This window comes from Saimiri boliviensis, chromosome 21 (genome assembly GCF_048565385.1).
Source record: "Saimiri boliviensis isolate mSaiBol1 chromosome 21, mSaiBol1.pri, whole genome shotgun sequence".
In the NCBI taxonomy this organism is placed as follows: Eukaryota; Metazoa; Chordata; class Mammalia; order Primates; family Cebidae; genus Saimiri; species Saimiri boliviensis.
The window spans coordinates 34,483,254-34,511,177 of NC_133469.1; the positions used below are offsets into that span (position 1 = coordinate 34,483,254).

The window sequence follows — 27,924 nt, forward strand, 5'->3', positions numbered from 1 at the left end:
CTAAAGATAGAAATCATTAAAATACTGTAGTCTGTCTTAAAATGTTTATTATTTTATTACAACCATGAAAAATATATTGAATGACTGTTAATATTCCCTACCAAGGATGTCGTGTACGTTTATTTTACCTTCCCAGACATTTTAGGCTGTTTTCACTTTTCCCCCCATGAACGCATTTATAATCTTTAACTGAGGGTTTATTTCCTCAAGACAAAGTTCTAGAAGTGGAATTACTCGATTTAATCCGTTCCCAGACACCGGTAATGACGTCCATGATATCACTCCCCCCAACCACCATTGGCAGTGTAACACCCCATAGCGCCTCCAACCTGTCCCCGACAGAGGGACTGCAGCACCCGACAGCTCCCACAGCTCGGCCTCCACGGCGGGTGGTGCATCCCCAGACAGTGCCCGCAAACGCCCCACCGCCGCTGGCAGTGCAGCTCGGGATAGTGCCCCGACCCGCCCCCAGCCACGACGAGCGCAAACCCAGCTGGCGCCCGCAACCCACTCCCCTGCGCGGGCAGCGACGCCCCACAGAGCACACAACCTGGCCCCCAACACAGGCAGTGACGCCCTCGGTAGCGCCCACTGCCAACGGCAGGGCGCCCCCAACCCGCCCCCTACGCAGCAGCCGGTGCGGCCTGCGATGGCGAACCTGTCCCGCCACCTTTTTACCTTTCCGGCTGCGCTGGAGTCTCCCTCGCCACCACCAACCGCAACAGCCAGGCCAGCCATGACACTGCAGGCTGCAGGCTCCAGGCTCCAGGCTCCGGCATGCGGGGCAGCAGGCTGGCTAGTTCACCTTCTGCTGTAAACTAGGCACCAACCTGAGTATCTACTCAGGCCGACCGAGAAAAGCCTGGAACGGCGGAACCGCACCACTTTACTTCCTTTATAGACCGCGTTCATGCAAACGAGGTGCTTGGACTACTTGTTCTGATTGGATGAGAGAAAAACCTCTAGGTTTACTCTAATTGGGCCTTATTTTCATGTTCTGACTGGATGAGAGCAAGTCTTAGGCTAACCAATCAGAACACGAGAAACAAAGAGCAATCAGCGTAGAGGTTTCTCTCATCCAATCAGAGCATGTAGTCCGGAAACTTCCTTTGCGTAATCTCGGTATGTGAAAGTTGCTAAGGGGAAGTTTAATCATTTCTGGCCCTTCTGGGTCAGCGCGTCTGGCTGCTCCGGGCTCCTCCACGCTGGAGGCCGGAGCCTGCAGTGCCGTGGCTCGCCTCGCTGTTGCGGTTGGTGGCAGCGGAGGAGCCTACAGCACAGCCAAAAGGATAAAAAGGTGGCAGGATAGGTTCGCTATCCCAGGCACACTGCCTGCAGCGTTGGGGGCGAGTTGGGGGCGCCCTGCCATGGCCAGTGGGCGCTATCCAGGGTGTCACTGCCCGTGTTGTGGGGACTGGTTGGGTGTGTTATCTAGGGCGCTACTACCCGCGAGGAGGAGAGAGGGTTGGGGGCCCTATGGGGAGGGGTGCGCTGCCAGTGGCTAGGGGTGGGTCGGGGCACTATTCCAAGCTGTACTGCCAGCAGCAGTGGGGCATTTTGGGGGCACTATCCAGGGATGCACTGCCCATGGTGGGAGGCTAGTTGGGGCAGCTATCAGGTGCTACAGTGTCCTGGTTAGCGACAGGTTGGAGGCACTATCGGGTGTTACACTGCCCACGGTGGGTGGGGGGTGTGATATCCAGGGCATCATTGCCTGCTTCTGGGAGCCGGCTGGGGGCACTATCCATGGCTGCATTGCCCACAGCAGGGAGCAGGTTGGGGGCACTATAGGGTGCTACATTGCTGGTGGCGGGGAGGGGGTGTTGAGGGCGATATCAGGGACTACACTGAGGCAGAGGTGGGGGTTGTTGGGAGCGCTGGGGGCCAAACTGCCTGTGGAGAGGGGATGGAGGGTTGGTTGAGGGCGCTAGTGGGGCTGGATACACTGCCTGAGTTGGGAGGGGTGGCGGGCAGGTTAGGTGCTATTGGGGGTCTGCACTGCCTGGCAAGGAATGGGTGAGTGTGCTATTCGGGCCACATTGGTTGTGGAACCGGCAGGTTAGGTGGGTGTGCTGTTGGGGGTTACCTGCACTATCCGTGGCTGTACTGCCTGAGGTGGGGAAGGAGTTTGGGGTGCCATCTGCACTGTCGGAGGCAGGGAGTGGGTTTGAGGGTGCTATCCTGGGCTGCACTGTTCCCGGCGGGGAGCAGGTTGGGGCGCTATCCCGGGTTGCACTGCCTGCGGTGGGAGCGGGATGGACACCATGTGGGGACATCTCTCTGCCTGCAGCAGGGGTCTGGTTGGGGGCGCTATCTGTGGCTACACTGCCCATGGCAGGGAATGGGTTGGGGGTGCTATCCCGGGCTGTGCTGCCCATGGCAAGGGGGAGGGTTGTGGGCACCATCGGGTGCTGCAGGGTCTAAGGCAGGGGCAGGTTGGGGGCTGCCGTCAGGTGCTACACTGCCGGCGGTGGGGGACGGAGTGTTGGCACTAACCTGGGGCTAAACTGATGGTGGCGGATAAGAGACTCTTTTGGGGGCTGCACTGCCAGCGGCAGGTGGCGGAGGTGTCAGTGACAGTGGTGGTCTCTGAGAGAGGAGTGGTCCTCCACTCGCCAGACTCCGGACTCTAGAGGGCCATCTCCTGTGTGGCGGGCACACGTTTCCATGAAAATCCTGAGCACAGCAGGGCGCCGAGACCCGCCATGGTTCCCAGGCCCGTGCTCTCTCTGTTTTGTGGAGACCGTCTGGGAACCCTAAGTACACAGTAGCAGACAGCATGGGGTGACAGGGCCCCGTGGTGGAGGCCTCTGGAATGGGAACCTGCACTTTGGTGGGGAGGGCTGGCTGGGGCTGAGTTTCTGCTGCTCCTGCTTCCAGAGCGCAGCCCGGTGGGCCCAGCAGTTCCTGTGGAGTGGGAAGCCCAGGCACCAAGGTGTCTCCAGGCCCCAGTTCCTGGCCAGCTTGGGCCAAAGGAGAGGCTGGACTTTGGAGCGTGGGTGTGAGTGCCTTAGCTGAAACCGGCCCCTGCCAGCCAGTGGCCAGCATGACAAGGTAGGGCTCTAACACTAGCACTCTTCGCCTCCTGTTCTAGCCTTTTCTGGCTTTACCCATCCAGCTGTTCCTTGCCGGGAAAAAAAAGAGCCACCTGCCGTATGCTGGAGGCTGGATCCTGTGGCACCACGGCTCACCTCGCTGCAATGGTGGCAGTGATGGACACTGCAGAGCACTGAAGACGTAGGAGGGTGGCTGGCTGCCACCAGGGCAGGGACAGGGCTGTGGCGGTGGCCAGGTGGTAAGAGCCTTATAGGATGGGCCACTGCTTTGAGAGCAACAGCAGTGGTATTGGCATCAGCGGTAGTGGTGGCAGCAGCAGCAAGTCTGGGGGCCGTGAAGGCTGGTAGGAGCACTGCGGGTTGGCCTGGCTTGGGGTGGGTCGGAAGCTGTGGGTGCTGTTCCGTGGGCCTCTGTGGCAGCAGCAGATTCGCAGCCAGGACAAGGAGTCTTCCCTGCTTCTCCTGCAGAATCTGGAGGGCGCCCTCCACCTGCTGGAACCTAAGCCAGGCATCAGTGGCAGCATTGTGTCATTAATAATGTTTGGGGGGTGACTGTATCTTTTTGCTTGTTTTTTTTTTTTTTTTTTTTTTTTTTTTTTTTTTATTGAGATAGTCTTGGACTTCATCAAATTTCATGAATCAGTGAGAGGTGGAAAGGTATAATAGGCCTCCTGATTCCCTTACCTGTTCTTTTTCCTTTCCTCCAGTCTAGTTTTTCGATTCCTAATCGTTTTCTTGTCTTCATTTCTTATGCAACAGCATCTGTTCTTGCTTCTCTTCCTCCTCCCTTTGTTTTTGGTATCCCAAGCAATGGCCTTCACAGACAACAATCCAAAACTGAGTTAAAAATAGGAGGACTTTTCAGTGTGTTGTATTCCCCCCAGATGGAGTCTTGCTCTTTTGCCCAGGCTGCAGTGCAGTGGTGTGATCTCGATTCACTGCTACCTCTGCCTCCCGAGTTCAAGCAATTTTCCTGCCTCACTCTCCCGAATAGCTGGGATTATAGGCATGTGCCAGCCAGCTAATTTTTTGTATTTTTAGTAGAGACAAGGTTTCACCGTGTTGTCCAGGTAGGTGCTGGTAGCTCTGCTTCCTTACGTGTCTACACAGTGACCGGGCCAGTGTGAAGGCATGGGTAATCCACAACTGTCATATGGAGATTACTAGTTTATTGATATCTTGCAAACTCCACCAGCCAAAAAATTTAAGTTATTGAGATCTCAGATTAAAGAAATGTTATTTCATACATTTTCCAGAGGAATTCTACTTTTCTCTACCCTTCCAAACAGCAAAATCTAGAAGATACTCCAATGGGGGGTTTCAAACTGAGTGGTAAGTTTTAGGTGAGTTCAGATTCAACCAAAGCCTTATTAACCTTTAATTGCAGCATTTAACATCTTTGAGGTGTCACCGTACATATGAAATCTGATTACACGGCACAAGACTAGTCAACCTGTCAACACAGTGCAGCTGTTAATGTCACAGCTTTGGTCGTTTATAATGCAACCATAAAATGTAAAGATACTCGGTCTTATGTGAGAGTTTTCTGCTACTGCTGTGCAAAACTTAAAAAAAAAAATTATCCAGGCCTAATTAATGAGATACCAGCAGATGCCATGTGGCAAATGAGCAGAAACCCTGCCTCCTATTAAGAGTAAGAAAGGCAGCAAGGCTAGGAAATACCATTCTGTCGTTGTGGTCCCTATTCCTTACACCTCCACATACCCCCTCTTCAGTGTGTGTCCCACTGCTATTCATCTAACAGCCCGATTAAAACCCCCTGGGTGCTCTCCAAGTAAGAGGGGTATTTAAGGTTTTGCTCAGTGCAGGGGTGATGTCTAAATGGGTGGATGAATGGACAAACTGACAAAGCAAGGGACGAAAGGGAACATTCCAAAACCATATTTAATAGAACTTTCTTCATGACACCTCTCGGAATGTAAACACAGCTTGGCGTAGCGAAGTTCCATCTGATGGCTAAAGAGTATGACTGCGTAAGGCAGTTTCTTGACACCTACCCACCCCTAACAGATTTTCCTAAAACTCTGTGGAACAACCAAGGAGAAGGTGTATTCCTCCCTTTCCAGAGGTTCCTCTTCCTGGAAGATTATTTCACAAGCACTGGCTCCTGAAAGCAGCAGCCTCCCCGTCAGCCATTTTGGCACGAGCAGTTACAGCAGCACGCTTTGGAACCTGTCCTGACTTGAGTCTGAGGTTTGGAAGGGCATGTCCGTCTACTTCCATTTCACAGAGGGTCAGTGGTGTCTAGTGGCCCTGCTGTCCAAGGTTCTATCCTTTGATCACAGCGATTGGTCTCAGTTTAATGGCTTTCTTGCTGATTCCAGCATCATGGCAGGTGTTCACCACATCAGTCACATTCTTATAGGACTCAGGAGCCTGCAGGAGAGGAATTAAACATTGTACAAGTCCACTGAAAATGCGGTCTTTGCAAGCACCAAACTTCACTTGTGATTAAACAAATGCACACTAAAATAATACAGGGAGTTTTTTTGCCTATCAAATTAGCAAACATTTAAAAAATGAGTAGGCCTGATGTTGGTCTGTGGTAGCTTCCAGAACACTTTCATCTTGTTTTATATTTTTTTGTGTATTTTTTGAAACATCTCCAAAGAACATGTATTACTTGTATAACTAGAAAATGTGTAAATGTAATTAAATAAAACACACACCGGTACCTGACTGGAAGGAAATGCACGAAACCATCATATGTTAGGAGTAATTATCTCTTCATGGTGGAATTACTGGCAATTTTAATTTTCTTTCTTTATATATTTATGCAGTTATCAAAAATTTTTGGAATGAACATCTGGTACCCTCAAAGTAAGTTATAAAATTCATATATGTATAAAAAACTGTATGTGTGCATGTGTATATGTGTGTATATATGTGCAACTACACTCACATACAATTTCTGTGACTTTCTAGTCACATTCCCAGCCTTCCATCCTACCCATACTGCCTTGCCACCGTTAGCACTAATCTCCTCACACACTCACTTTATCTTTATTCATGTCAATTCAAGCTTAGGCCAACCAGACTGATTCCCATACTGTTCTGTACATAATTCCCGTTTCTATCCCATCTCCCATTCCCTTCCAATGTCTGAAACCTTCCCACTGTGGCCTCTGGAACTCCTTCCAGAAGGAGCAAAATCCCCTCCTTCCCTTTAACATTCCCTTCACCTTCTTGTTTTACTGAAACATGGATCTTTCTTGAGGATATCACTTTCACCTCCAACTTTCTGAAGTGGCAGCTGTTTTCTCTCCCAAACCAGGTCAAGCCATTGGTCCCAGACGTGAGACAGGTGGCTGTTTTTTGGCTTGTTTCTATTGTCCCTTTCTCCCTAGGCACTCCCAGTTTTGAATCTTGCAGTCATTACATCATACCACAAACTATCTTTGGCTACAGTTATCTGTGGGAGCCTCAATCACTCCCTAGCATTACTTGATTCTAGCTCCTGGCAATCAGATAAAATTCCACTGGGCCAATGACTCTCTCTCTCTCTCCTAGATGAGTATTTCATACCTTTTCTCAGATCCTTACTGTCACTTGCTGACCTTACTATGTAATACACAGAAAAAAAAAAAAAAAAGCCAGAATATTCATAAATGTGCTCACTTTATCTTCCCCACATATCTGTATCTATACCTTCTCTCCTTTTTTGACAGGGTCTTATTCTGTCACCCAAGGTTGAGTCCAGTGGCACAATCACAGCTTGCTGCTGCCACCAACTCCTGGGCTCAATCGATCCTTTTGCCCCAGCCTTCTAAGTCATTGAGACTACAGGCTAATTTTTTTATTTTTATAGAGATGGGGTCTTGCTTTGTTGCCCAGGCTGGTCTCAAAACTGCTGGCTTTAAGCAATCTCACCTCAGCCTCTCAAAGTACTGGGACTACAGACGTCAGCCACTGTGCCCAGCCTCTTCTCTCCTTTTATAAAGGATGTATTATTTGTGCTCCTAGCAAAGACCAGCCCTATTAACTTGTACATCAGACCCTATCTCTATTCAAGGACACTTCTCCAGCAATTTCCTCCCTCTTTCCTGCATCATTAATTTCTCTTGTAGATTCTTCTCATTAACATGAAAACACGTTTGTCAGATCATGTCACAGGATTTCTGTTCAAAATCCTCCAAAACTTTTCATTTTAATCACAGTAAATGCAAAAGTCCAAATGCTCTGGCGCCCCCTACCTCTCTGACCTCATCTCCCTCTGGCTTGCTCTTGTCATGCCTGGCCGCCTTAGGCTGCTTCGGCATAACCTCGGCGCACAGATTTTGTGCTTGCTGTTCTCTCTGCCTTGAACGCTCACCACCAGATACCCTGGTAGCCTGTTACCTCTCTCTCTTCAGGTCTTTGCTCTCTTGTCACCTCACTGAAGTCTGCTCCAACCATCTGTTTAAAACTGTCCCCCTCCCCACCTTTCCTTACCCCCTTTCCCTGCTTCATTATTATTTCACAGAACTTGTATGGTCGTTAACACACTGTATATTTTGTTATTTGGAAAGCTCCACAAGGAAGGGATTCATATTTCTTTTGTCCACTGCGTTATCTCTAGCACACAGAAAAGTACCTAACTATAGCAGATGTTTACTAAGTGTTAGCTGAATGAGTGAATGAAACAATCGTGTTGCAGGTGAAAAAAACAAAACCAAACAACCAAAAATCCAAATGTGAACTGTAGTCATTCTGGCTGATTGAATTCTAAATGTTTTCTGTTTTCTTCTTTGCATTTTCCAAATCTTTTAAATTAAACATGTATTATTTAGGGGAAAAACTAATAAGTTATTTAAAAAATAAGTCTTTGTCATACTCTGAGTCAGTAGTTCACTTTCTTTCTTTCTTTTTTTTTGAGATGAGTCTTGCTTTGCCATCCAGTCTGGAATGCAGCAGCACAATGGCATAGCTCACTGTAACCCCAAACCCCTGGGCTCAAGCTATTCTCCAGCTTCAGTCTCCTGAGTAGACAGGACTACACCTGCCTAATCTTTGCCCAGACTGATCTTGAACTCCTGGCCTCAAGAGATCTTCTTGCATTGGCCTCCCAAAGTACTGGAATTATAGGCATGAGCCACCATGTAATTCCCATTTTTGAGACTTTGTTCTAATTACTAAAACAACTGGAAAAAAGCTTCATGCATGAAGATACTCATTAAAATTTAATTTATAGTAGCAAATATTTGAAAGCTACTTAAATGTCTACTACAGGGAAAAAGATACTCTGGTAGAATATTCCGCAATGATTTTAAAAGGTGGCACAAACAATTTCATAATATTGTTGCTAAATTTTTAAAAGAACTACAAAATGTATATTAATTATAATTATGACTAGCTTTAAAAAAAAGCATTTAGGAAAAAAGTATGACAGTAAGTATTTCTTTTTCTTTTTGAGATGGAGTCTTGCTTTGTCGTCCAGGCTGGAGCGCAGTAGCATGATCTTGGCTCACTGCAAGCTCTGCCTCTTGGGTTCAAGTGATTCTTCTGCCTCAGCCTCCTGAGTAGTTGTGATTACAGGCATTCACCACCATGGCTAGCTAATTTTTGTATTTTTAGTAGAGACGGGGTTTCACCATGTTGAGCAGGCTGGTCTCAAACCCCTGACCTCGACTGATCCACCTACCTTGGCCTCCCAAAATGCTGGGATTATAGGTGTGAGCAACCACACCCAGCTGACGATAATAAGTATTCTAAAAGATAAGGTAATAACTATGTCAGGGCACTGAGTTTCTGGAAGGCTTTCTTTTCTCTTAAATCTTTAAGAAAGAAATGATGTTGCTTTTAATTTAAATATGTACATATGTATACACATATATACAGAATTTAAACAAAATCTGTTCTCCTGTCAATAAAACTTTCCCCAAACATTTATGCCTTCCTTTTCAAACTTGCTTTCAAATTGAAACCTAGGTATACAACTGTATAAAAGCAAGAGTTAGCTCAAACTACTTTTGAAAAGGTTAATATGGAGATGGAGATTATATATAAATAGTGAAAAATCATTCTTAAGGACTTGGCTCGTAATTTAACTCTAACCAAAAGAAAACAAAATATAAAACTGAAATAAGATAAACCAAAAAAGATATGCCAAAATTGAGGTCATAAAAAAAAATTACAACCCAAACAATTTCAGTTAGTAATACCCCAAACTGCTATCTCTGTAGACTGGCATAAATTACAAATGGGAAATAATGAATATTTATCAAAATTTCACTTACCTCTTCCATAACCAGTTTGGGTGAAGCAACACGGATTGCAATTCCCATATCTGCCAATTTGTCTAAGACATCCTGGAAATCTAAATTACGTCGAGATTTTGCTCGGGACAATGCACGGCCCTAGAATGGGAAAGGAATGAACTTTACCTGAAACCCTAAGATTATATGCCCTTTCCTTGATGTTCTCTTAAACTAAAAAGGAGCTTAAAAACCCATCTTTTTTTACTTTATCAAACTGATAACATGCCTTTTGTTTTAAGCCTCCTCATATCCTTTTGGATTTTGGACCACAGAATTCTGTTGGGAGGCTGTCCTGGGCAGGGCAGCATCCCTGGCCTCTATCCCCTAAAATGCCAATAGCAACTCCCACTAAACCGTAACAATAAAAAAATGCCTCCAGAAATGGCCAATGTCCCCATGGGGGTAGGGGGTTCATCTTCCTGTTGAGAACCACTGGGTTAAAATTAGGAGTTGGGAGGCAGCTAGAAATGAGAAACAGAGAAAAAAGTAGGGTTAAGGTACCTTTGTGAAGGTCTGTCCTACGAGAAGGTATTCTAGACAGTTTCTCTTTCCCATTTCAACACTGGGTCAACACTCTGGATGGCTTAGAAAAGGGGCTGTCAAACTACAGTGGATGAGCCAAATTTGGTCTACCATCTGCTTTTTAAAAGAAACGATTTCATTTTTTGAGAAACGGTCTCCCTATGTCAGCCAGACTGGAGTGAAGTGGCATAATCATAACTCACTGCAGCCTTGATCTCCTGGGCTCAAGCAATCCTCCTGCCTTAGCCAGGACTACGGGTGTGTCACCACACCTGGCTGATCAAAAAATTTTTTGTAGAGACAGTGTCTCGCTAATGTTGCCCAGACTGTTCTTGAACTCCTGGCTTCAAGTGTTCCTCCTGCCCTGGCCTCCTAACGTGCTAAAATTACAGGTGTGAGCAACCATGCCTGGTCTAAAAGTTTTAAGACAACACAGCAGTGCCCATTTACACAGTGCTTAAGGTTGCCTCTGCACTGAAATGGCACAACTGAATAGCTGGTACAGAGACCATCTGGTCCCCAAAGCCAGAATATTCATAGTCTGGCCCTTTATGGAAAGAGTTTACCGACCCCTGGGCTTAGAAGATGAGAGGCAGTGTTTTGAAATGCGTGTGTGTGTAGACTGCACATAGGCTCTAATTTGCAAACAGGGCCTATCCTTCCAATCCTGAGTGGACCTACACAATAGGAAGGGGTAAATTAAACAAATGAGCAGGTCCAGTCAATCACTGAGATAAACTGTGCTATTAACATCAGTTAAAGTTCCATCACTTTAAACCAGTTACAGTAAGCTCAGCTAGTGTGATAATTTCCCAGTCTGGATTTTCCAGACTTGCGGAGGTAAGAAACGGTCCCTAACCCTACCAGATATCACTTAGGTAGAGACACTAGGTGGCCCTGTCAGTTCACTAAATAGTATACATTATGAGGAACAATTTGAAGTACAAGACAGGATAGACCCAAGTCTCAATTCTGTTAATGTTCAATCGGCTACGTTTACCAGTCGAAATGGAAAACAATAGCTAAACTGAAGAGAACATTTCTAAGGAAGTTTCTGTTTTCCTTACCGCTCCATGACAGGTTGTTCCAAAGGTCTCAGTCATGCCCTGTTCAGTGCCAGTAAGAACATAACTACAGGTTCCCATGGTGCCACCGATGAGCACTGGTTGTCCAGTGAGCTGAGGATGCACATAAGCCAAACATGTTAACAATCAGAAAAGCATAAGCTTTTTAGTCAAAAAATTTAAATTTTCTTCTGCACTGTAGAATTGCAGGAGAAACCCAGACCTCTAAACATGCAGCTTGTAAACAATTATTAAGATAGTACTTTGATAATTCAGAAGTGAAGGAAGAGGACAAGAGTGAAAATGTGAGGACCAGTAAAAATGCAGAAGAGTCAAAATAAGAGCAAAGCGAAATCCAAAAGTGTAGGGAAGTGTTACTAGAACAACCATCCTGAGGAAAGGGATTTTCTTCTCTGTTTTGGGTTTCTCATCTGTAAAAGGAGCAAGCAGACTACGGAGTCTGACTCCACCACAGGCAGACACCAAGAGGATAGGAGGAATGAAACAGGCTGAGTTTACTCTGCCTTCTATAACTGAGTTACTCCCGTCTTCCACTAATTCAAAGGCCTCAATTCACAGCAGTGGAGTGATACATACTTCATGAGCACGTTGTAGTTAGCACGTGGCACCACTGCAAGCACGGACGGGGGAGGAGTTACTGCTTCAGAGAAGACTGGGAATCGCTGTTCTCATGGGTGACACAGTATTTTACTTTCACAATTGCTGCTTTTCGGCTTAAATGTAATTTACATTTGCAACAATCTAAATCATACTCCCGCTGCTTAAAACCACAAACACAGGGCTACATACTTGGTAATCAACAGCAATGAGTGGATGGTGAGGTGGGAATGCGCGGGTGGATCCCTTCCTGTGTACCAACAGTGTCCGTTCCTTTCCGTCCACCACATGCTGCTCCACTTTGGCAATGTTGTGCGAAACATCATAGATCACGTGGAGGTCCAAGTCATCAGGGGTTGTGTTGAAGACCTTGGCAAAAGCCTAGGAGAAAATGTAGAAGTTAAAAGCAGCCAGAACTTCAGACTGATCTTCAGCTCTTTGTGACTTACCTTATTGATTTCAGGTAGTCTGTTCTGAATGGGGTAAAAGATTTAATCATTCAAAAATAGCAGTAAGATTATCTTTACGTAAAGGACAAAAGTTGTCTTTTAGACCACACAGCAAATGCTACCACATCATTTTCCTCTTTGGTTAAAAAGCTGCCTGGCTATATTTGATCCCACCCTTCAAAGTTGCTTCTTCCCCAGCCTTCTGAATCATAGTCAGTGGTACTCCTATTCTCTGTGCTGTTCAAGACAAATTCTAGGAGTAATTTTGATTCTCTTCTCTCATTCCTTATGCCTGATACTCTGATTATTTGGTTTAAGAAGACACCAAAACCAAACACCATAGGCTTTGATTGAACTGCACTACGTTTTAGAGCACTTAACTTCATCATGAATGACTCAGACAGAAAAGCAACTTCAACTGTACCTGCCGGGTTAAGAAGGTCATGGAAGAGCGGTTGACCCAGGCATAGTTCCCAGCTGCTGCCATTCCCTTCAGGTAGTCTTGACCCTCTGGGGAAGCGATTCGAGCACAGGCCAACTGCCGATCATTGACTATAATCTTGTCTCTCTTCATGGCCTTCTCCATAGCTACCAAAGCATCTGGAACGAGAGCAGCAAAGTCCAAACCAGTTAGGTTTCCCTTAAATGAAGAGTTCAGATTTACTGCAGAAAGGCAGGCTACATTCAAACTCATTCCACAAAAAAACAAGTGAAACACAACTTTCCCTTTGTTTCTGAGTTCATCTATTTGCTCGGCCAAGATGAATGTAAGGATCTCTTAAGAGCACAGTGATAGTATATGGGACACAAAGTCAACATTCGTCCTCTTGGAACTTGAAAGAGAATGGGATGTGTAAACAAATAACCACAATATGATCTCAATTACTCCTTTCTCAGTATGCGAATGAATGAGAATAGTAGTAGTAAAATACATTGTGTCACCATCATGGTTAACCAAATTCATGACAAAGTGCAGAGAAGCACGCAGTGGAATGCTCTGGAATACCCTGGAATACCAGTGGACACTTCATACATCTGCTAGATTAAGTAGTCTAAAGGGTCAGGCTGGCACAAATTATTAAATTCTCACACAATAAAATGGACTAGAGGCTGATCTGTAACATGACATTTAAAGCTTATAGCAATTTCCAGGTGTCTATATACCTTTTCATTGATACATAAACTCTTTCACACATCCTCCAAGCTATCCGAAAGGACCTATCCATGATTTCTCTGCTTCCTGCTTCTGTTCATGCTGCCTTTTTGTCACCAATGTTCTTTGTGTATAATTGTCCAAACTGTTCCTAGCTCATGGATACCATTTGTAAACTATGAAAGCTCAACACTGGATCCATGAAGCCATCTCCAAAATCTTTTTCCTAAATGTGTTTTGCTTGTCTCCCCTATATTAATTGCCACCTTTTAATATTTACTTTTCCTTTTAAATGAACATGACATGACAATGTCATGAGACAATGTGAGTACAAAGTATCTGCCTATTTCGTCAGCAAATCCACCGTAACACCTAATGTTGCAGAGCAGGTATATAATACATACATCATTTGCTAAATGAATGCCTACTTCATAAATTCCACTGTTTAAATATTTGCTTGCTCTTTCTTGGCCAGATAGTAACCCTTCAGAGTAAATGTAACGATAACTGCAACTAACGTGTATTGAATGCTTACTGTCAGACACTGATTTAAGTGCTTTACATATATTAACTTTCCATGATAATCCCATATAAAATAATTATTATACACATTTTTTTTTAAAAGAAAGTTATAGCCCAGTGAAGTTAATTTGTTTGTTATTTAATTGTTGAGGACTCAGGATAAAACCCATGCAGTATATTTCAGGGTTTTTGTTCTCTTAAATTTCTATCTGGTTGCCCATAAAATGCACATTTTGGTATGAAGTCTAGAATCTACCTGTGGCTACTTGGTGGCCCAGGCCTCTGCTTCCACTGTGGATCATCACACACACCTGTCCCTTATGGTCGATGCCCATTTTCTTAGCAGCATACTCATTGAAAATCTCATCCACAACCTGGATTTCTGCATAATGGTTGCCTGCTCCCAGGGTCCCCAACTGCAAATGTAAAAATGATAACATAGTTTTTATTCTAGTTTTTGTTTTAATCTATTTAAAAACCAAAAAGATAAAAACAAACTAACAGCAGAATAACAAATAGCGTTCCAGTAACAAAAAAATTCCTAAGCTGTCCAAGTGCCTCATTTACAATAGTCTACACAACAAAATAACGTAGACTAACTCCTGAATTTTATTATATCTTTATATGCTTGGTATACACATATAAAAAAACACAGAAAACCAAACACTGCATGTTCTCACTCATAAGTGGGAGCTTAACAATGAGAACACATGGACACAGGGAAGGGAACATCACATACTGGGGCCTGTCGGGGGATGGGGGGAAAGAAGAGGGAAAATATTAGGATGAACACCTAAAGCCTGTGAGGCTTAAAACCCATATGGTGGGTTGATGGGTGCAGCAGACCACCAGGGCACATGTATACCGATGTAACAAACTTTCACGTTCAGCACATGTATCCCGGAACTTAGAGTAAAACAAATTAAAGAAAAAAGCTTCATTAAAAAAACAAGCTTTTAAATGGTTCATGGGATATTTTAAACATCACAAAGAGTCAAATTTTGGGATAATGTTGGTGAATGTTGAAACTTAGACAAGATCCAAGTTCAAACGGTTTTTAAAACACCTATGAGTTCATGGACATCCACCATGAACATTATCTATAACTGAAAGAACATACACGACAACTAGAGCTGATATCAATAGATGATTTAGAGAGCCAGAGAATGTCAGTTCTGGAAGTGTCTTTAGAGGGTGCCTAGTTTTTTTTTTGTTTTTTAATTGCATTTTAGGTTTTGGGGTACACGTGAAGAACATGTAAGATTGCTGCATAGGTGCACACCTGGCAGCGTGATGTGCTGCCTTCCTCCTCTTCACCTGTATCTGGCATTTCTCCCCATGCTCTCTCTCCCCAACTCCCCACCCTCCACTGCTGTCCCTCCTCTATTTCCCCCTAACAGACCCCAGTGTGTGATGCTCCCATCCCTGTGTCCATGTGTTCTCACTGTTCAACACCCGCCTATGAGTGAGAATATGTGGTGTTTGATTTTCTGTTCTTGTGTCAGTTTGCTGAGAATGATGGTTTCCAGGTTCACCCATGTCCCTACAAAGGACATGAATGCATCATTTTTGATGGCTGCATAATATTCCATGGTGTATATGTGCCACATTTTCCCTGTCCAGTCTATCATCGATGCTTTTTTTTTTGAGGTTGCCTAGTTTTAACCATCCCAGTTTTCTAGAAGAAACTGAGATCCAGAGAAGACAGTCTTGCCCATGTGTCACAGTGAATTAGTGGCAAAGCCTTCAGAACTAGCTGTAATTTCAAACATCTAGTATATTCTTATCTCATGGATACCATTTGTAGACTGGCAAAGTATATATATATATAATTTTAACATATAAACCTTATAAATATATTCTATTTTTCTCCCATTCACTTCGAATTCATTATTTATTTTATGAAAATTTGCAAGCTCCTGATTGCTCTGTCACCCAGGCTGGAGTGCAGTGGCGCGATCACAGCTCACTGCAGCTTCAAACTCCTAGGCTCAAGTGATCTTCCTATCTTAGCCTGTGAGCAGCTGGGATTACTGATATGTGCTTTTTTTTTTTTTTAATTTTTTTAGAGACAAAGTCTCCTTACGTTGCCGAGGCTAGTCTTGAACTACTGGCCTCAAGCAATCCATCCTCAATGGCCTCCCAAAGCAGGTGGGGGTCACCGCATCCAGCCCTGATAGTTTTTTTTTTTTTTTTTTTTTTAATATAAATGAAGCATAAACAAATTTGTATTTTTTGATATACCATAAAGAAACCTGGGAATATGTTTGCTAAATGTAAGATATAGATTTTTTTCCCCCAACAAAAACAAAATATGAGAAAAAAATGAACAGGTTGCCCCTCCAAAGTGCGTTACCTGAGGAAGGCCTCTTTTCTTAGCCCTTGGAGAGACCTTATTGGGGTCAGCTTGCAGCATCCTTCCATACTCCTCACAGTGCTCCTTGTCTTCAGCCCAGGCATACCCTTCTCTTAAGGACCAGTCCACCCCCATCTCCAAGGCCTCCTCCAAGTCTCTGGGTGAGTATAAAAGGTGCTAGTCACTTCACAGCAAAGGCAGATCAAAACCTAAGGATGACCACATCTTTAAAGGGCAGAGGAAAACTGGACATTTACTATCTCCTGTGTTCCTTAAGTCAGATACAAAGTTTAAGCTCTCCATAACTGGTTTTTTTTTTGAGGAATGCAGTCACATAAATAATTGCAATATAAAATAGTAAATGCCTTATTAGCTATGATTCTAGTTCTACTTGACACTTATATGGCTCTTTGTTAATTTTCAAGTCTTTTTTATATTCAGTTTGCCTCTCTGATCCTGAATTCCATGAGGCAGTGATTAAGCAGACAAAAAAACAAAAAAACAAAACAAAAAAACCCCCAAAACTTTGTAACCTTAACAAGCTATCAATCTCTACCACTAATTCGACCAAGTACACAACTTGATTAATAATTTATAAAGAATTGTGGTCAAATAAATGAAGGTATCTAGAATTCCTCAAACAACACAGGTTAAATTTTTTTTTTTTTTTGAGACTGAATCTCTCTCTGTTGCCCAGGCTGGAGTATAGTAGCATGATCTCGGCTCACCACAACCTCTGCCTCCCAGGTTCAAGCGATTCTCCTGCCTCAGCCTCCTGAGTAGCTGGGTCTACAGGTACACCCCACCACACCCGGCTAATTTTTTGTATTTTTAGTAGAGATGGGGTTTTACCATGTTAAGTCAGGATGGTCTCGATCTCCTGACTTCATGTTCCACCCACCTCAACCTCCCACAGTGCTGGGATTACAGGTGTGAGCCACTGCGCCCAGCCAACACAGGTTAAATTTTAAGCTCTATTCACATCTTCACAAAAGTTCTGAGTGACTTACTGCACCTCCATTTTGAAGCTGAGGTACACATACATTAAACCCCTAGTGGGAACAAACTTTAATCTTCATCCAAGGTCCAGCTGTCTTCTAAAACACTGGCAGGAAAAACTAGACTTTTTCAGTGTTCTCTCCCCACTACCCTAGATGACAGCCCATTTCAATATTATTATTTTTATTATTTTTTACTGTTCCTTGCAGAGCCACGCTACCCCATAGGCAGTGTGCCCAGAGTAGCCTCATTTCAGTATTATTTGGACAAAATTCCTATGTAAAACGTTTGCAAAGATGTCTGAAATTTATTTGTGTGTTCCAAGTACCAAGTATGCTTTTAAAACTGGGGCTGCCTGTCAGGGATAATGCGAAATCACAGACCAAGTATCTTTCAAGTGTATCGATTATACTTCGTGTGTGTGTGTGTGTGTGTGTGTGTGTGTGTGTGTGTGGTTTTGGTTGGGTGGTTGGGAGGAGTTTGTTTATCTTTCAAATTTATGTGAATTTTGCATTTGAATCAAATGTGTACATAATCGGAAAAACATGTTTTTAGCTGTTACGTAACATTTTAGCTGTTACGTAACATTTAGCTGTTACAAGTAACAGCTAAAAACATGTTTTTCCTATTATGTACACATTTGATTCGAATGCAAAATTCACATAAATTTGAAGGATAAAGCAAAACATTAAAGAAACATACCTAGCATACTATTCTGCTATTGAAGTACTCTGCAAAATTTAGGGTACACTGTTTTGCCTAAGCTATGACACAGTAAAGTCTATGGCCATCTGAGAGATACACTATAGCATTATATTTAATTCTCTACTTACCCAAAGAACACATTTTGCTATCATTCAAAAAGGAAGGTTGTGGTTAAATAGGCTAATGACAAAAGGCAGTGGGATTCAGAATATAGTTTCTGAAGTCAAAGTATCTTTGGTTTGAATACTGCTATCACCTACTAAGATTAAAAAAAAAAAAAATGGAGACAGAGTCACTCTGTTGCCCAGGCTGGGTTGCAGTACTGACATCGCAACACACTGCAGCCTTGAACTCCTGGGCTCGCAAGGGGTCCTACCACTTCAGCCTCCTGAGTAGGTGGGACTACAGGCGTAAGCCACTTGCCCAGCTAATTTTTTTTTTTTTTTTTAGAGACAAGGTCTCACTATGTTGCCTAGGTTCGTCTTTTACTCCCGGACTCAAGCAATCCTCCTGCCTTGGCCCCCCAAACTGTTGGGATTCTGTAAACCCAACCACGCCTGGCACTAAGCTTATTACCTCTCTAAACCTCAGTTTTCTTTCTTGTAAGTTAGGGAATATAATAGGGTTATTGTCTACATGAAGTGATACAATCAATGCTCAGTGCCTTACACATAGAAAGTGCTTGATAAACGTTGGTGGATATGATTTTATTATAAATACTACTCTAATGTCAAAGGCTGTTACAACATCAGTTGAATAATGTCTCCAAAAAATGCGCTGAACCTCCTGCTGAGAAAACAGTTCTTACTACTTCCTGAAAAGTAACGGAACAATCCTCATCTCTCCAGTGTACTGCACTGGAAAGGAAGCTGAAGGTCATGTGGTTACTATCTCTCCCATTCCATTTACTGGAAATGTGTGCTCTTACTTGGCATTCATTGGGATGACACCTTTTGATCCTACCCCAACAGGAATGTGGTCAAACATAGCTTGGGCAAGTTGCTCCTTCACAGGCTGGACATCACTTTCATCTAAATTGGTTCTTAGCAAGCGGACACCACAGTTGATGTCAAATCCGACACCACCTACAAAATAGAGAAAAGTTCGCAAAACCAGGTGGTCAGGCACTGTTACCTTCAGTTTCTCACCATTAATATGGGGCTGGAAAGATACCCACTCTTTTAAAGATAACTATGTTTTAAAGTAGACAACAAAGTGGTTCTCTGTAAAGCCTGATGACGCCAAGATAATCTAAAGTAAGATATACACTAAAGGCACTTTATGGGCCAGGGAGGCGGCAATGAACAATGAGTAATATGTAAAACAAGAGATCAAAATGTGCTTCTCTTTTTTCCTGACTACTGCTATCAGGGATTGATGAATTTTTTCAGTCTTTACAAATAATCAACTTTTGACTTTGTTGGCCCTTTCTATCATATATCTTTATATTTCATTAATTTTACTCCTAATTATTTCCATCTTTCTACTTTTTTAGGGTAGAATTTGTTGTTCTTTCTTTAACTTTCTAAGATCACTGATATTCCAGCCTTTCTTCTTTCCTAGTTTGCGCATTTAAGGCTACATGTTTCCATTCAAAAAGGACATTAACAATAACCTCAAATTTTTAGACATAAGGACTTTTATTTTTTGAGGCAGAGTCTTGCTGTCACGTAGGCTAAACTCTTATTGCAGCCTCTACCTCCCGGGCTCAAGCAATTCTCTCCCCACAGTCTCCTGAGTAGCTGGGACTACAGGTGTGTGCCACCACACCTGACTGACTTTTGTATTTTTTGTAGGGATGGGGTTTCACCATGTTGCCTAAGCTGGTCTCAAACTCCTGGGCTCAAGTGATCCTCCTGCCTCAGCCTCCCAAAGTGCTGGAATTACAGGTGTGAGCCACTTTGCCCAGCTTGTAAGCATTTTTTAAACCATTTACCCCCAGCTTGAGAGATAAATGGCAAATAAAAACTGTATATATATATAGGTATACACAATGTACGTATATATTGAGAAATAATTACCACAATCAAACTATCACACTCATGATCTCACCGTTACCTCCCTTCTGTTTTTTCTGGTGAAAACATTTAAGATCTATTTTCTTAGAAAATGTCAAGTATACGTGTGGGGGAGGGGATGAAGATGGTGTTCAAAGAACAGGACCCCAGACTCAGAGCTTCTCAGAAGACAGAAGGTGGGCTTCTCCCTCTTGGGATCAGGCACTGGAGCCCTCTGCAGGTCACTGGCCACCTGGCCTCACACACTCCCAGGCTGGGCCCTGTGGGTCTGTCCCATGAGTGGTTCTTTAGTATGGGCCAGAGACCCTGGGGTGGGAGTTAGGGGGAAGACCATTTCAGGTCTGTAAGATTCATTTTATAATACTAAGACATTATTTGCCTCTTTTATTCATATTCTCCCATGACTGTACAGTGAGATTTTTCAAAAGCTATACGACATAACATCTTTGTTCTAATGGATAATGAAGCATGTACTTATGTATTCCTGTCTTAAAATTTTTGTTTTAACTTCTAATAAGGTAAACATTGATGAGTCTTTGAGCTCAATCCTCAATAATTTGTTTGAGAACTGCTGGTCTATATGACTTCAGGGCTTTGAAATTTGACACCTGCTTTACGGCTCAGCATGTGGTCAGCTTTGGTAAACTCTGTACTGCTTGGCTGCATAGCAATGCATGTGCACATAAACATACAACCACACATATATATTAGAGGTCAAGGTGTCAAGTTTGTTACTGGATCATTCAAATAACGTATATTCTTACTGACTGAAATTTGCAGTCACCTCAAAACAGCCCTACATGTAGGGCTCACCTATCTGGACCTTTTTCTTCTTTTCCTCTAGATCTTGACCATGCAAATTCTTATTGCCTTAGCAGATTTTCTGTCTTCAAACAGATTTAAGAAAAAATATTTTATCTAGCCTTTCTCATTATTTTCAGCAAGGGATTGGTCTGAAACAACCTAGTCCACCACTGCTAGAAGCAGAACTCTCAAGATGTCATTTAAACTTCGTTCATAAATTGACACTCTTTAACAGCAATTACTTCTGGTATAGAATGTTTTCATTGAAAGCACCCCATAACCACAACAGAAGGCGTATACAACCTTCTGTACATCACTGAATTACAACGATGATATTACTGAATATGTTCTATGTGCTTAGCACTGTTCTAAATATTTTAGAGCTGAACTCATCTACTAATAATGTGTGGTCATTAACGCAAACCTGTCCATGAGGTAACTGAGTTATAAAGATTAAAAAAACTTGCCAGTTTGCTTAATACTGTGACATCTGGTAGAAGCCTCCCAAAATTTTCAATAAAAATATGCTTTGCTTGATGTTTTAATAGCCTCTCAGTATCCACAATTAATACTTGCAGTAAATGTCAAAGAAAAAAATGACAGAACATGATGAGACTGACTCATGCATATGGGAAGAAGTGCTCTGTTTCCCAAAGGCTGTGGCCCATAGAGAAAAGCTACACACTTAACAGCAGACATGCACAGTGACCTTACCTGGGGATACCACTGCTTCAGGGTCATTCATATCAAAGGCTGCCATATTTCCAATGGCAAACCCATATCCTGAATGGACATCAGGAAGCCCAATAGATCGCTGAAAGAGAATTAGAAAATAAATATAGCGGTTTTGAACTGCCACCTGGTTGCCTGACGGACCCGACACTGATTCTCAAGCTGCAGGCTGAAGCTTCCTAAATCAAGATTGTTTTCACAAAATCTCTATTGATGGAAATCATTAAGAACACCTAATCACAAAGCTAAATACAGTGAGAAAAAAACCTTTTTATAAGTTCTAAATGTTAATTAAGAAAATCCAAAACAGAAAAGCCTCAAAAAAATATGATACAGGAGTAACAAATACTAAGCTTAATGTACTATTACATTAAAAAAAAAAATCTTAAGACATTGACAAACTGTGGTTTGTCAGCTTATGAAGGGGAAAATTAACTGATTTATGTAGGTCATTAGTTCAAGTAATCACAGACATGTAATCCATTTGATGGGATAAAGGCTGTAAACTTTCTACACATAAAGCCTAGAAAAGGTACCTGACCCAGGAAGAATGCAGGTCAAACATAGCATATATGAAGATACCAGACCCTAACAAGTTCCTTATATGCACAAGCCATACGATTTCATTCCCCCTACCAAGTGCCCAACATGGTAACTGGCATAAAGAGGACCTCAAAAATGTCTGCTGAATAGATTCATTTTCAACATCCACCTCTAATGATAGAATATGAGTGCTAGACTGTGGTGGGGGCTTGTGAATAGCTATTGTGTCCTCTCTGCCTCCCCTCAGTCTTCACCCTTAAACTTCTTTCCATTTCTTCTTCAGTGATCCTCTTGATAGAGCCACAGTGAAACTTACAATGGTGGTACACTGATCCAGGAATAATGATGTTACCATGATAAAGAAACAAGAAAACATAAAAACGACTTCTAAGGTTCTTGAACACTTATAGATTCTAGCCAAAGGCATCCAAAACTGAAATGCCATCCAGATTCAATTATTTCTTTAGGTCCATGGTTATTTCTTTTTATTTTTTATTTCTAGAGACGGGTCTCGCTGTTGTTCCGGCTAAAAGGATAGTGGCGTGATCACGGCTCACTGCAGTTTCAAACTCCTGGGCTCAAGCAATCCTCCCACTTGGCATTCTGAGTAGCTGGGACTAGAAGCATGTGACATGGCACCTGGCTAATTTTTTTTTTTAGAGACAGGGTCTTGCCGTGTTGCCCAGGCTGGTCTTGAACTCCTGGGCTCATGCAATCCTTCTATCTTGGACTCCTAAAGTGTTGGAAGTGGATAAGCCACTTAGCCTGGCTTCATGGTTATGTCTGGCTGTCCAGTGGTCATTGTCTAAATGACATCACTATCAGGTATGGCCACTCATCCATTCAATGGACTTTGAGAAACATAAATGATTAAAGCTCTGAACTCTGACTCACATGAACAATTCCAGGCAGGGCTGCCACATTGCCAATCTGTTTCATGGCTGGCAGGAAGCCACCAACACCTGAAGACAAAAATTGAGTGTTAGAAAAGATGACATGATTTTTAGCATTAATTATATTCACATTTCTAGACTGTAAAACCTGAAGAGGTAGTCATTAGGGCTACTAAGACAACAGAGGCTAGAAGGATGTTTGACATGCAAGATGGAAGAGAGCTTCTTCAAGAAGGAAGTACATACACAGAAAAGATAGTCACAAACATGCTGTCAGTGTTCTGTGTATACCATGAGAAAGTTGCTTGCAAATGTTGAATTGGGAGATGTAAAATATAACTACCAAATTTTACGTTATTAATATTCTAAAAAATATTTCAGTAGTTCACAGTATTTATAAAGAAAATCAATGCTGGTTTGTTCTAAGTGACAAAGGGCTATGTGGAAGAGCTGCAACACTGCACTGAGAATCAAGGAATATGCGGCTGCAGTCCCATTTCTGCCACTTGGCAGCTGTGTTATTTTAGACAACTGAGCATACCCTGGTTGGGGAGGGAGGGCTTTAGCCTGCTGATCTAGAAAATGAAAGGGCTAACAGATGATTTCTGTATCATCACCATTAGATTATCACAAAGCTTTACGCATTTTATCTTTAAACTTTGCTGCAGCCCTGCAAGACAGATGTAATGATTTTATGATGAAATAACTGAAGTTCAGTAATTAGTGTGCTGGTTAAGAACACTGTCTTTGAAATCAGACACTCCTGGATCTGAATTCTGGCTCTGTCACCAAAAAGCTATGTGACTTTGGGCAAATTAAAATTATTTAACGTCACTGAGCTGTGACTTACACATCTGTAAACTGTAAATAATATCTTCCTTTTAGGGTTACTGTAAGTATTACATGAGATAATCTATGGAAAGCACCTAGTAAAATGCCTGGTACATAGTAAGTGCAAAACAAATGGTAGGTTGTGCTATTACTGTTCAAGGTTAGCTGAACTTGTTCAAGAAAACGAGTTCCACCCTGTTTCAAATCGTTCTATAACGCCAACCGTCTAACAATGTGATCACAAATAAGTAAGTTATTTTGGTCTTATATTAAGTTGTAATCACCCCTTGATAAGATTTTAAAATTACAATTACTTGAGTTACCACTGTTCAGGCCACAGGAAGGCACTACTACACTAACACAAGGGAAAATCTAATGCACTTACCACCACCTCGACAGGCATTCCTTAATTCCTCAAACATCAGTTTCTCCAGAGCATCATTCACATAGAAAACGCCTTCAACCTGGTACCAAAGAAAGTGAAAAACAATGTTTGAATACATGTATGGCAAGCACAGGTACTGGACAGAATATACTGTATGTAATATTTTCTGTACTTTATGAAACACTTTCACATTACTTTAAGCATGTAGAAAACTTCCTATCGAAGACTATGAGCTGCTCCCATCTTAAAATACACCTTAAGAAAAATGTTGCAATGTTCAAAAACTGTTTTGTTTATTCTCATAGTCTCAAAGCCACATTTAAGAATTTAATAGATCAAACATCTTTCTGTGTGATTAAGAAAAGCCTTCCAGCTATGCTCTCACACAGCCCAAAGGTCTTAATCCTCAGGCTTCTAAAACATCAATGGATTTTTAAAAATAAAAACAGAAACAAAAAAACCCAGATGAATAAAAAACTCAGGTTCTCATGAAGTCATCTGACCGTAGTATACTTATTCTGTGTTTAAGTCAATAGCAAATTACACTTTATTGTGCTCTAGTGATGACTTACAAATCTCTAGTTAGGTTAATAGTGAGAAGAAAAATTTAACATGCAGCTATGTAGTTGTGAGCTTAGTTCTATTAGCTATATAATTTAAAAAAATAATCTATAGGCTGGGCGCGGTGGCTCACGTCGGTAACTGCAGCACTTTAGGAGGTGGAGGCAGGTGGGTCATGAGGTCAGGAGTTCGAGATCAGCCTGACCGACATGGTGAAACCCCGTCTCTACTAAAAATACAAAAGTTGGTCATGGTGGCACGTGCCTGTAATCCCAGCTACTCAGGAGGCTGAGGCAGGAGAATTGCTGAACCCAGGAGGGGGAGGTTGCAGTGGGCAGAGATCGTGCCATTGCACTCCAGCCTGGGCGACATAGCAAGACTGGTCTCCAGAAATAAATAAATTTTTAAAAAACTATGTAATTTTAAAGCTTGACAATAGAGGTGGAACACAAAAGGCAACGGACGACGTACTTAAGTCACCCGCTAAGTAACAATAAAGAGCAGAACGTTTTTCTCACAGGTCAGATATTTTGAAGCTGTCCAGTAATAAAGAACCAAAAATTTAACACTTAATCAACAGAATGTAGTTTTTATCAGAAAGATGACTTTATCACCGCTGCATAAATAACGATACCCATTGATGGAAAATGTTTCCAGTACAATTTCTTAGGGGTCACATTTATTAATTCACCAAACATTCACTGAGAATTTACTATGCGTGAGGCACCGTCCTGGGCACTAGGGGAGACACAAAGGATATGACAGGATCTTGCTTTCAAGGAGCTTCTAGTGCACAATACAGCCCTTATACTCAGATAAGAATATCAGAGTGTAATGAGACAAGTGCCATAATGTAAGTACACAGTGCTATGAAAAAGTCTGATGAGGATGTGGCTCAACTGTCTAGGAGGAAGCTGGGAGAGGCTTCACAGAGATCCTGCCGAGCTGGCTCTTTAAATACAAGAGACATTCACTGGTGCAGCAGAACATCTAGGAACTGAACACAAAAATGACATAAAGATGGGAGGGGAGCATTTTAAGGGAACAAAAAAATTTTTAGTGCAACATGTGGGTCTTGGGGGAGAAATGAAGATTTAGTAACAGAGATGATTATCAGTGTGAAATTCACTGCTCCCATGAGGATGAACGCACAATTCATTCTTAGACGTCAATTGCGTTTTAAGAGCAATGCATCAACATTTCAAGTCTCTATTCCCAAAGGATGGGTGGTAGTAAAGTGCTGCATACACACTTAACCCAGAACTGCCAAGCAAAATTAGACTTGCCCCTAGATAAAATGAGCAGCACTGTGAGCATCAAAGGTTCAGTCAGAACACCTGCCAGACAATGACAGTCTGTTATTATATCGTACAGACGATCATGTCATGTGTGGTTTTTTTTTTTTTTTTTGGAGACTCACTCTGTCACCCAGGCTGGAGTGCAGTTAGCATGATCATGGCTCACTGCACCTCAGTCTCCCAGACTCAAGCAATTCCCCTGCCTCAGCCTCAATAAGTAGCTATGACTACAGGTGTACACCAACACGCCTGGCCAATTTAATTTTTTTTTTTTTTTTTTTTTTAGAGACGGAGTCCCACTATATTGTCCAGGCCAGTCTCGATGTCCCAGGCACAAAGGATCTTCCCGCCAGGCCTCCCAAAGTGATTACAGACCGTGAACCACTGCCAGGCCTCCCAAAGTGATTACAGACCGTGAACCACTGCGCTGCCCCCAAGTTAGATTTTCTATTCCTTCCTTCAGGGTAATCGGTTTCCATACAAAGGAAGTGGCCAAACAGGAAACAGAACATGTATTCATCTCTGTGGGCTTTTTCTACCCTCAGTGTAAGTGACCTGCCAACAAGGGAAACTCAATACACTTTGATTCTGAATGAAAGAGTGGAGTGGCTATTGGGAACCGTTTACCAAGACGGACTTGGCACCTTCGGGGATTTCAAAAACTGTTTAAAAATAAGTTGCGAAACTTCACAAATGTTTTCTTTTTTCACATTAATAAAAAGTATGAACACAGACGGTGATGAAGCCTGAAAGGCAACAGAGCCCAGGCTTTCAACTATCTGATGATCCTGAGCCCTCAAGTCTCCATCTGGGACGTCAGAGGAAAAAGTAGTGAACCAGGCATCAAGTCCTGGCTAAGATTCTTCCTAGGTGGGTAGAGGAAGCTGTGTCACTGACAGATCCTCGAGGTCCTTCTGTGAAGCGACTATTAAAAAAAATCCCTGCCCTGTGCTACTGCAAGAAATGACATGGCTTTATTAAAAACCAACATGGAAGACTGAATACTGAAAACTTGGTTCAGTGACCAAAGGTCCGTAAACGTTGTATAAATAACCAGCATGACTCAGAGGAGGTGAATTCCAGTCCCAGCAATGGGACCCGGGGCTGGCTGTCCCACCTCGGGAGTCCCACCTGAAGTTTCTGAAGATCAGGAACGTCAACGAAGCGTTTACGCGGCTGATCTATGAAAACGCTTTGGAAACCCCAATTTCGTATTTATTTGGCTTCCCCATATACATCGCTCTTAGGCTGTCCTCGTGGTTCGGGGACCTCTCCTGGCGGGAGGTCCTGAGCCCTCAAGTCTCCATCTGGGACATACGGGCTGGGCGGTCCCAGAACTGTGAGGGGAGAAGGAGGGGATGAGGTAAACTTTGCAAGGGACGGGGGCGGACCCAGTGGTCGAGAGAGGTCCGGAGGGCGCGCTGGACGCTGGCCGGGCGGGAGAAGGAGCAGGGAAGGCCCAACCGTTTGCTCTTCCGCCTCACCTGCATGTTGGGCACGAAGCCCTTCTTGATCCTCCAGCAGTTTTTATTGATTTTTTCCAAGAACTGCAGCTCATCATTATAGTTGCGACTCATGGCGGCGACCACGGTAGCTAAACGCGCTCCGCTTTGAAGAGCCGCCGCCGCGTTGTCCGGCTTCGCTGCTTTCCAAGAACCACAGCGCAGGCGCGACCGGCGACGCAGCAGGATGAGCGACGGCAAGCGTCGAGGCTCGAAACTCTTCAGGCCAATGTCGTTCCTCTGGTTAAGTTACACTGCCCTCTAGTGTTTCCCTTGGGGATCTTATTTATTTATTTATTTTGGTTTAATTAAATTTAGGTGCGTACTGTATCTGGCATTTCTCCCCATGTTATCTCTCCTCTCCCTCCCTTTGCGATCTTTATTAGTCAATTTCCCCTAAGCTACAGCTAAGCGAAATCTAGGGGTTTTTAGTTTTGTTTTGGAAATGCTTTTTAGCAGCTTATGAAAATACCTTGAGTCTGGGTCAGGTCCAGTGCACCAGCTTGGAGTTTATACCCCGGGCAGGGAGGGGAAACAGATAAGCCGGCAGCTAAGAAAGAAAACCTGTTTGAATAAATACCATAGCTGAACATTTATGTTTCAGAATGAATCTGGATATACATCAAATAACTTTTTTTTTTTTTTTTTGTCAGAAA

General features: G+C 43.0%; 1 protein-coding gene and 1 long non-coding RNA gene across 2 annotated transcripts; one reads left to right on the top strand and one right to left on the bottom strand.

Annotated features, from left to right (window-relative positions):
• Positions 1-1,172: 1,172 nt before the first annotated feature.
• On the top strand, positions 1,173-9,298 carry LOC141582638 (uncharacterized). Its single transcript, XR_012515526.1, has 3 exons — positions 1,173-1,297; positions 3,095-5,897; positions 7,933-9,298. It is a non-coding gene; the product is annotated as an uncharacterized LOC141582638 (long non-coding RNA).
• On the bottom strand, positions 4,938-27,436 carry LOC101042897 (RNA-splicing ligase RtcB homolog). The gene is made up of 12 exons (XM_074391284.1): positions 27,251-27,436; positions 23,908-23,986; positions 22,693-22,760; positions 21,238-21,337; positions 18,630-18,786; positions 15,998-16,154; positions 13,898-14,057; positions 12,391-12,566; positions 11,710-11,898; positions 10,903-11,013; positions 9,293-9,412; positions 4,938-5,453 (listed from the first exon to the last, which is right to left on the bottom strand). The coding sequence occupies exons 1-12, from the start codon at positions 27,341-27,343 to the stop codon at positions 5,346-5,348; spliced, it is 1,518 nt and encodes a 505-aa protein (XP_074247385.1). The 5' UTR covers positions 27,344-27,436; the 3' UTR covers positions 4,938-5,345.
• Between the last annotated feature and the right edge of the window lie 488 nt (positions 27,437-27,924).

Excerpts from the sequence above, each read along its gene's own strand:
- LOC101042897 (XM_074391284.1), bottom strand. The coding sequence starts at position 27,343 with ATGAGTCGCAACTATAATGATGAGCTGCAGTTCTTGGAAAAAATCAAT. Across the intron at positions 14,058-15,997 it reads AGAAAAGAGGCCTTCCTCAG|TTGGGGACCCTGGGAGCAGG; the intron begins GTAACGCACTTT and ends TTACATTTGCAG. Across the intron at positions 12,567-13,897 it reads GGGCCACCAAGTAGCCACAG|ATGCTTTGGTAGCTATGGAG; the intron begins GTAGATTCTAGA and ends CTCTCGTTCCAG.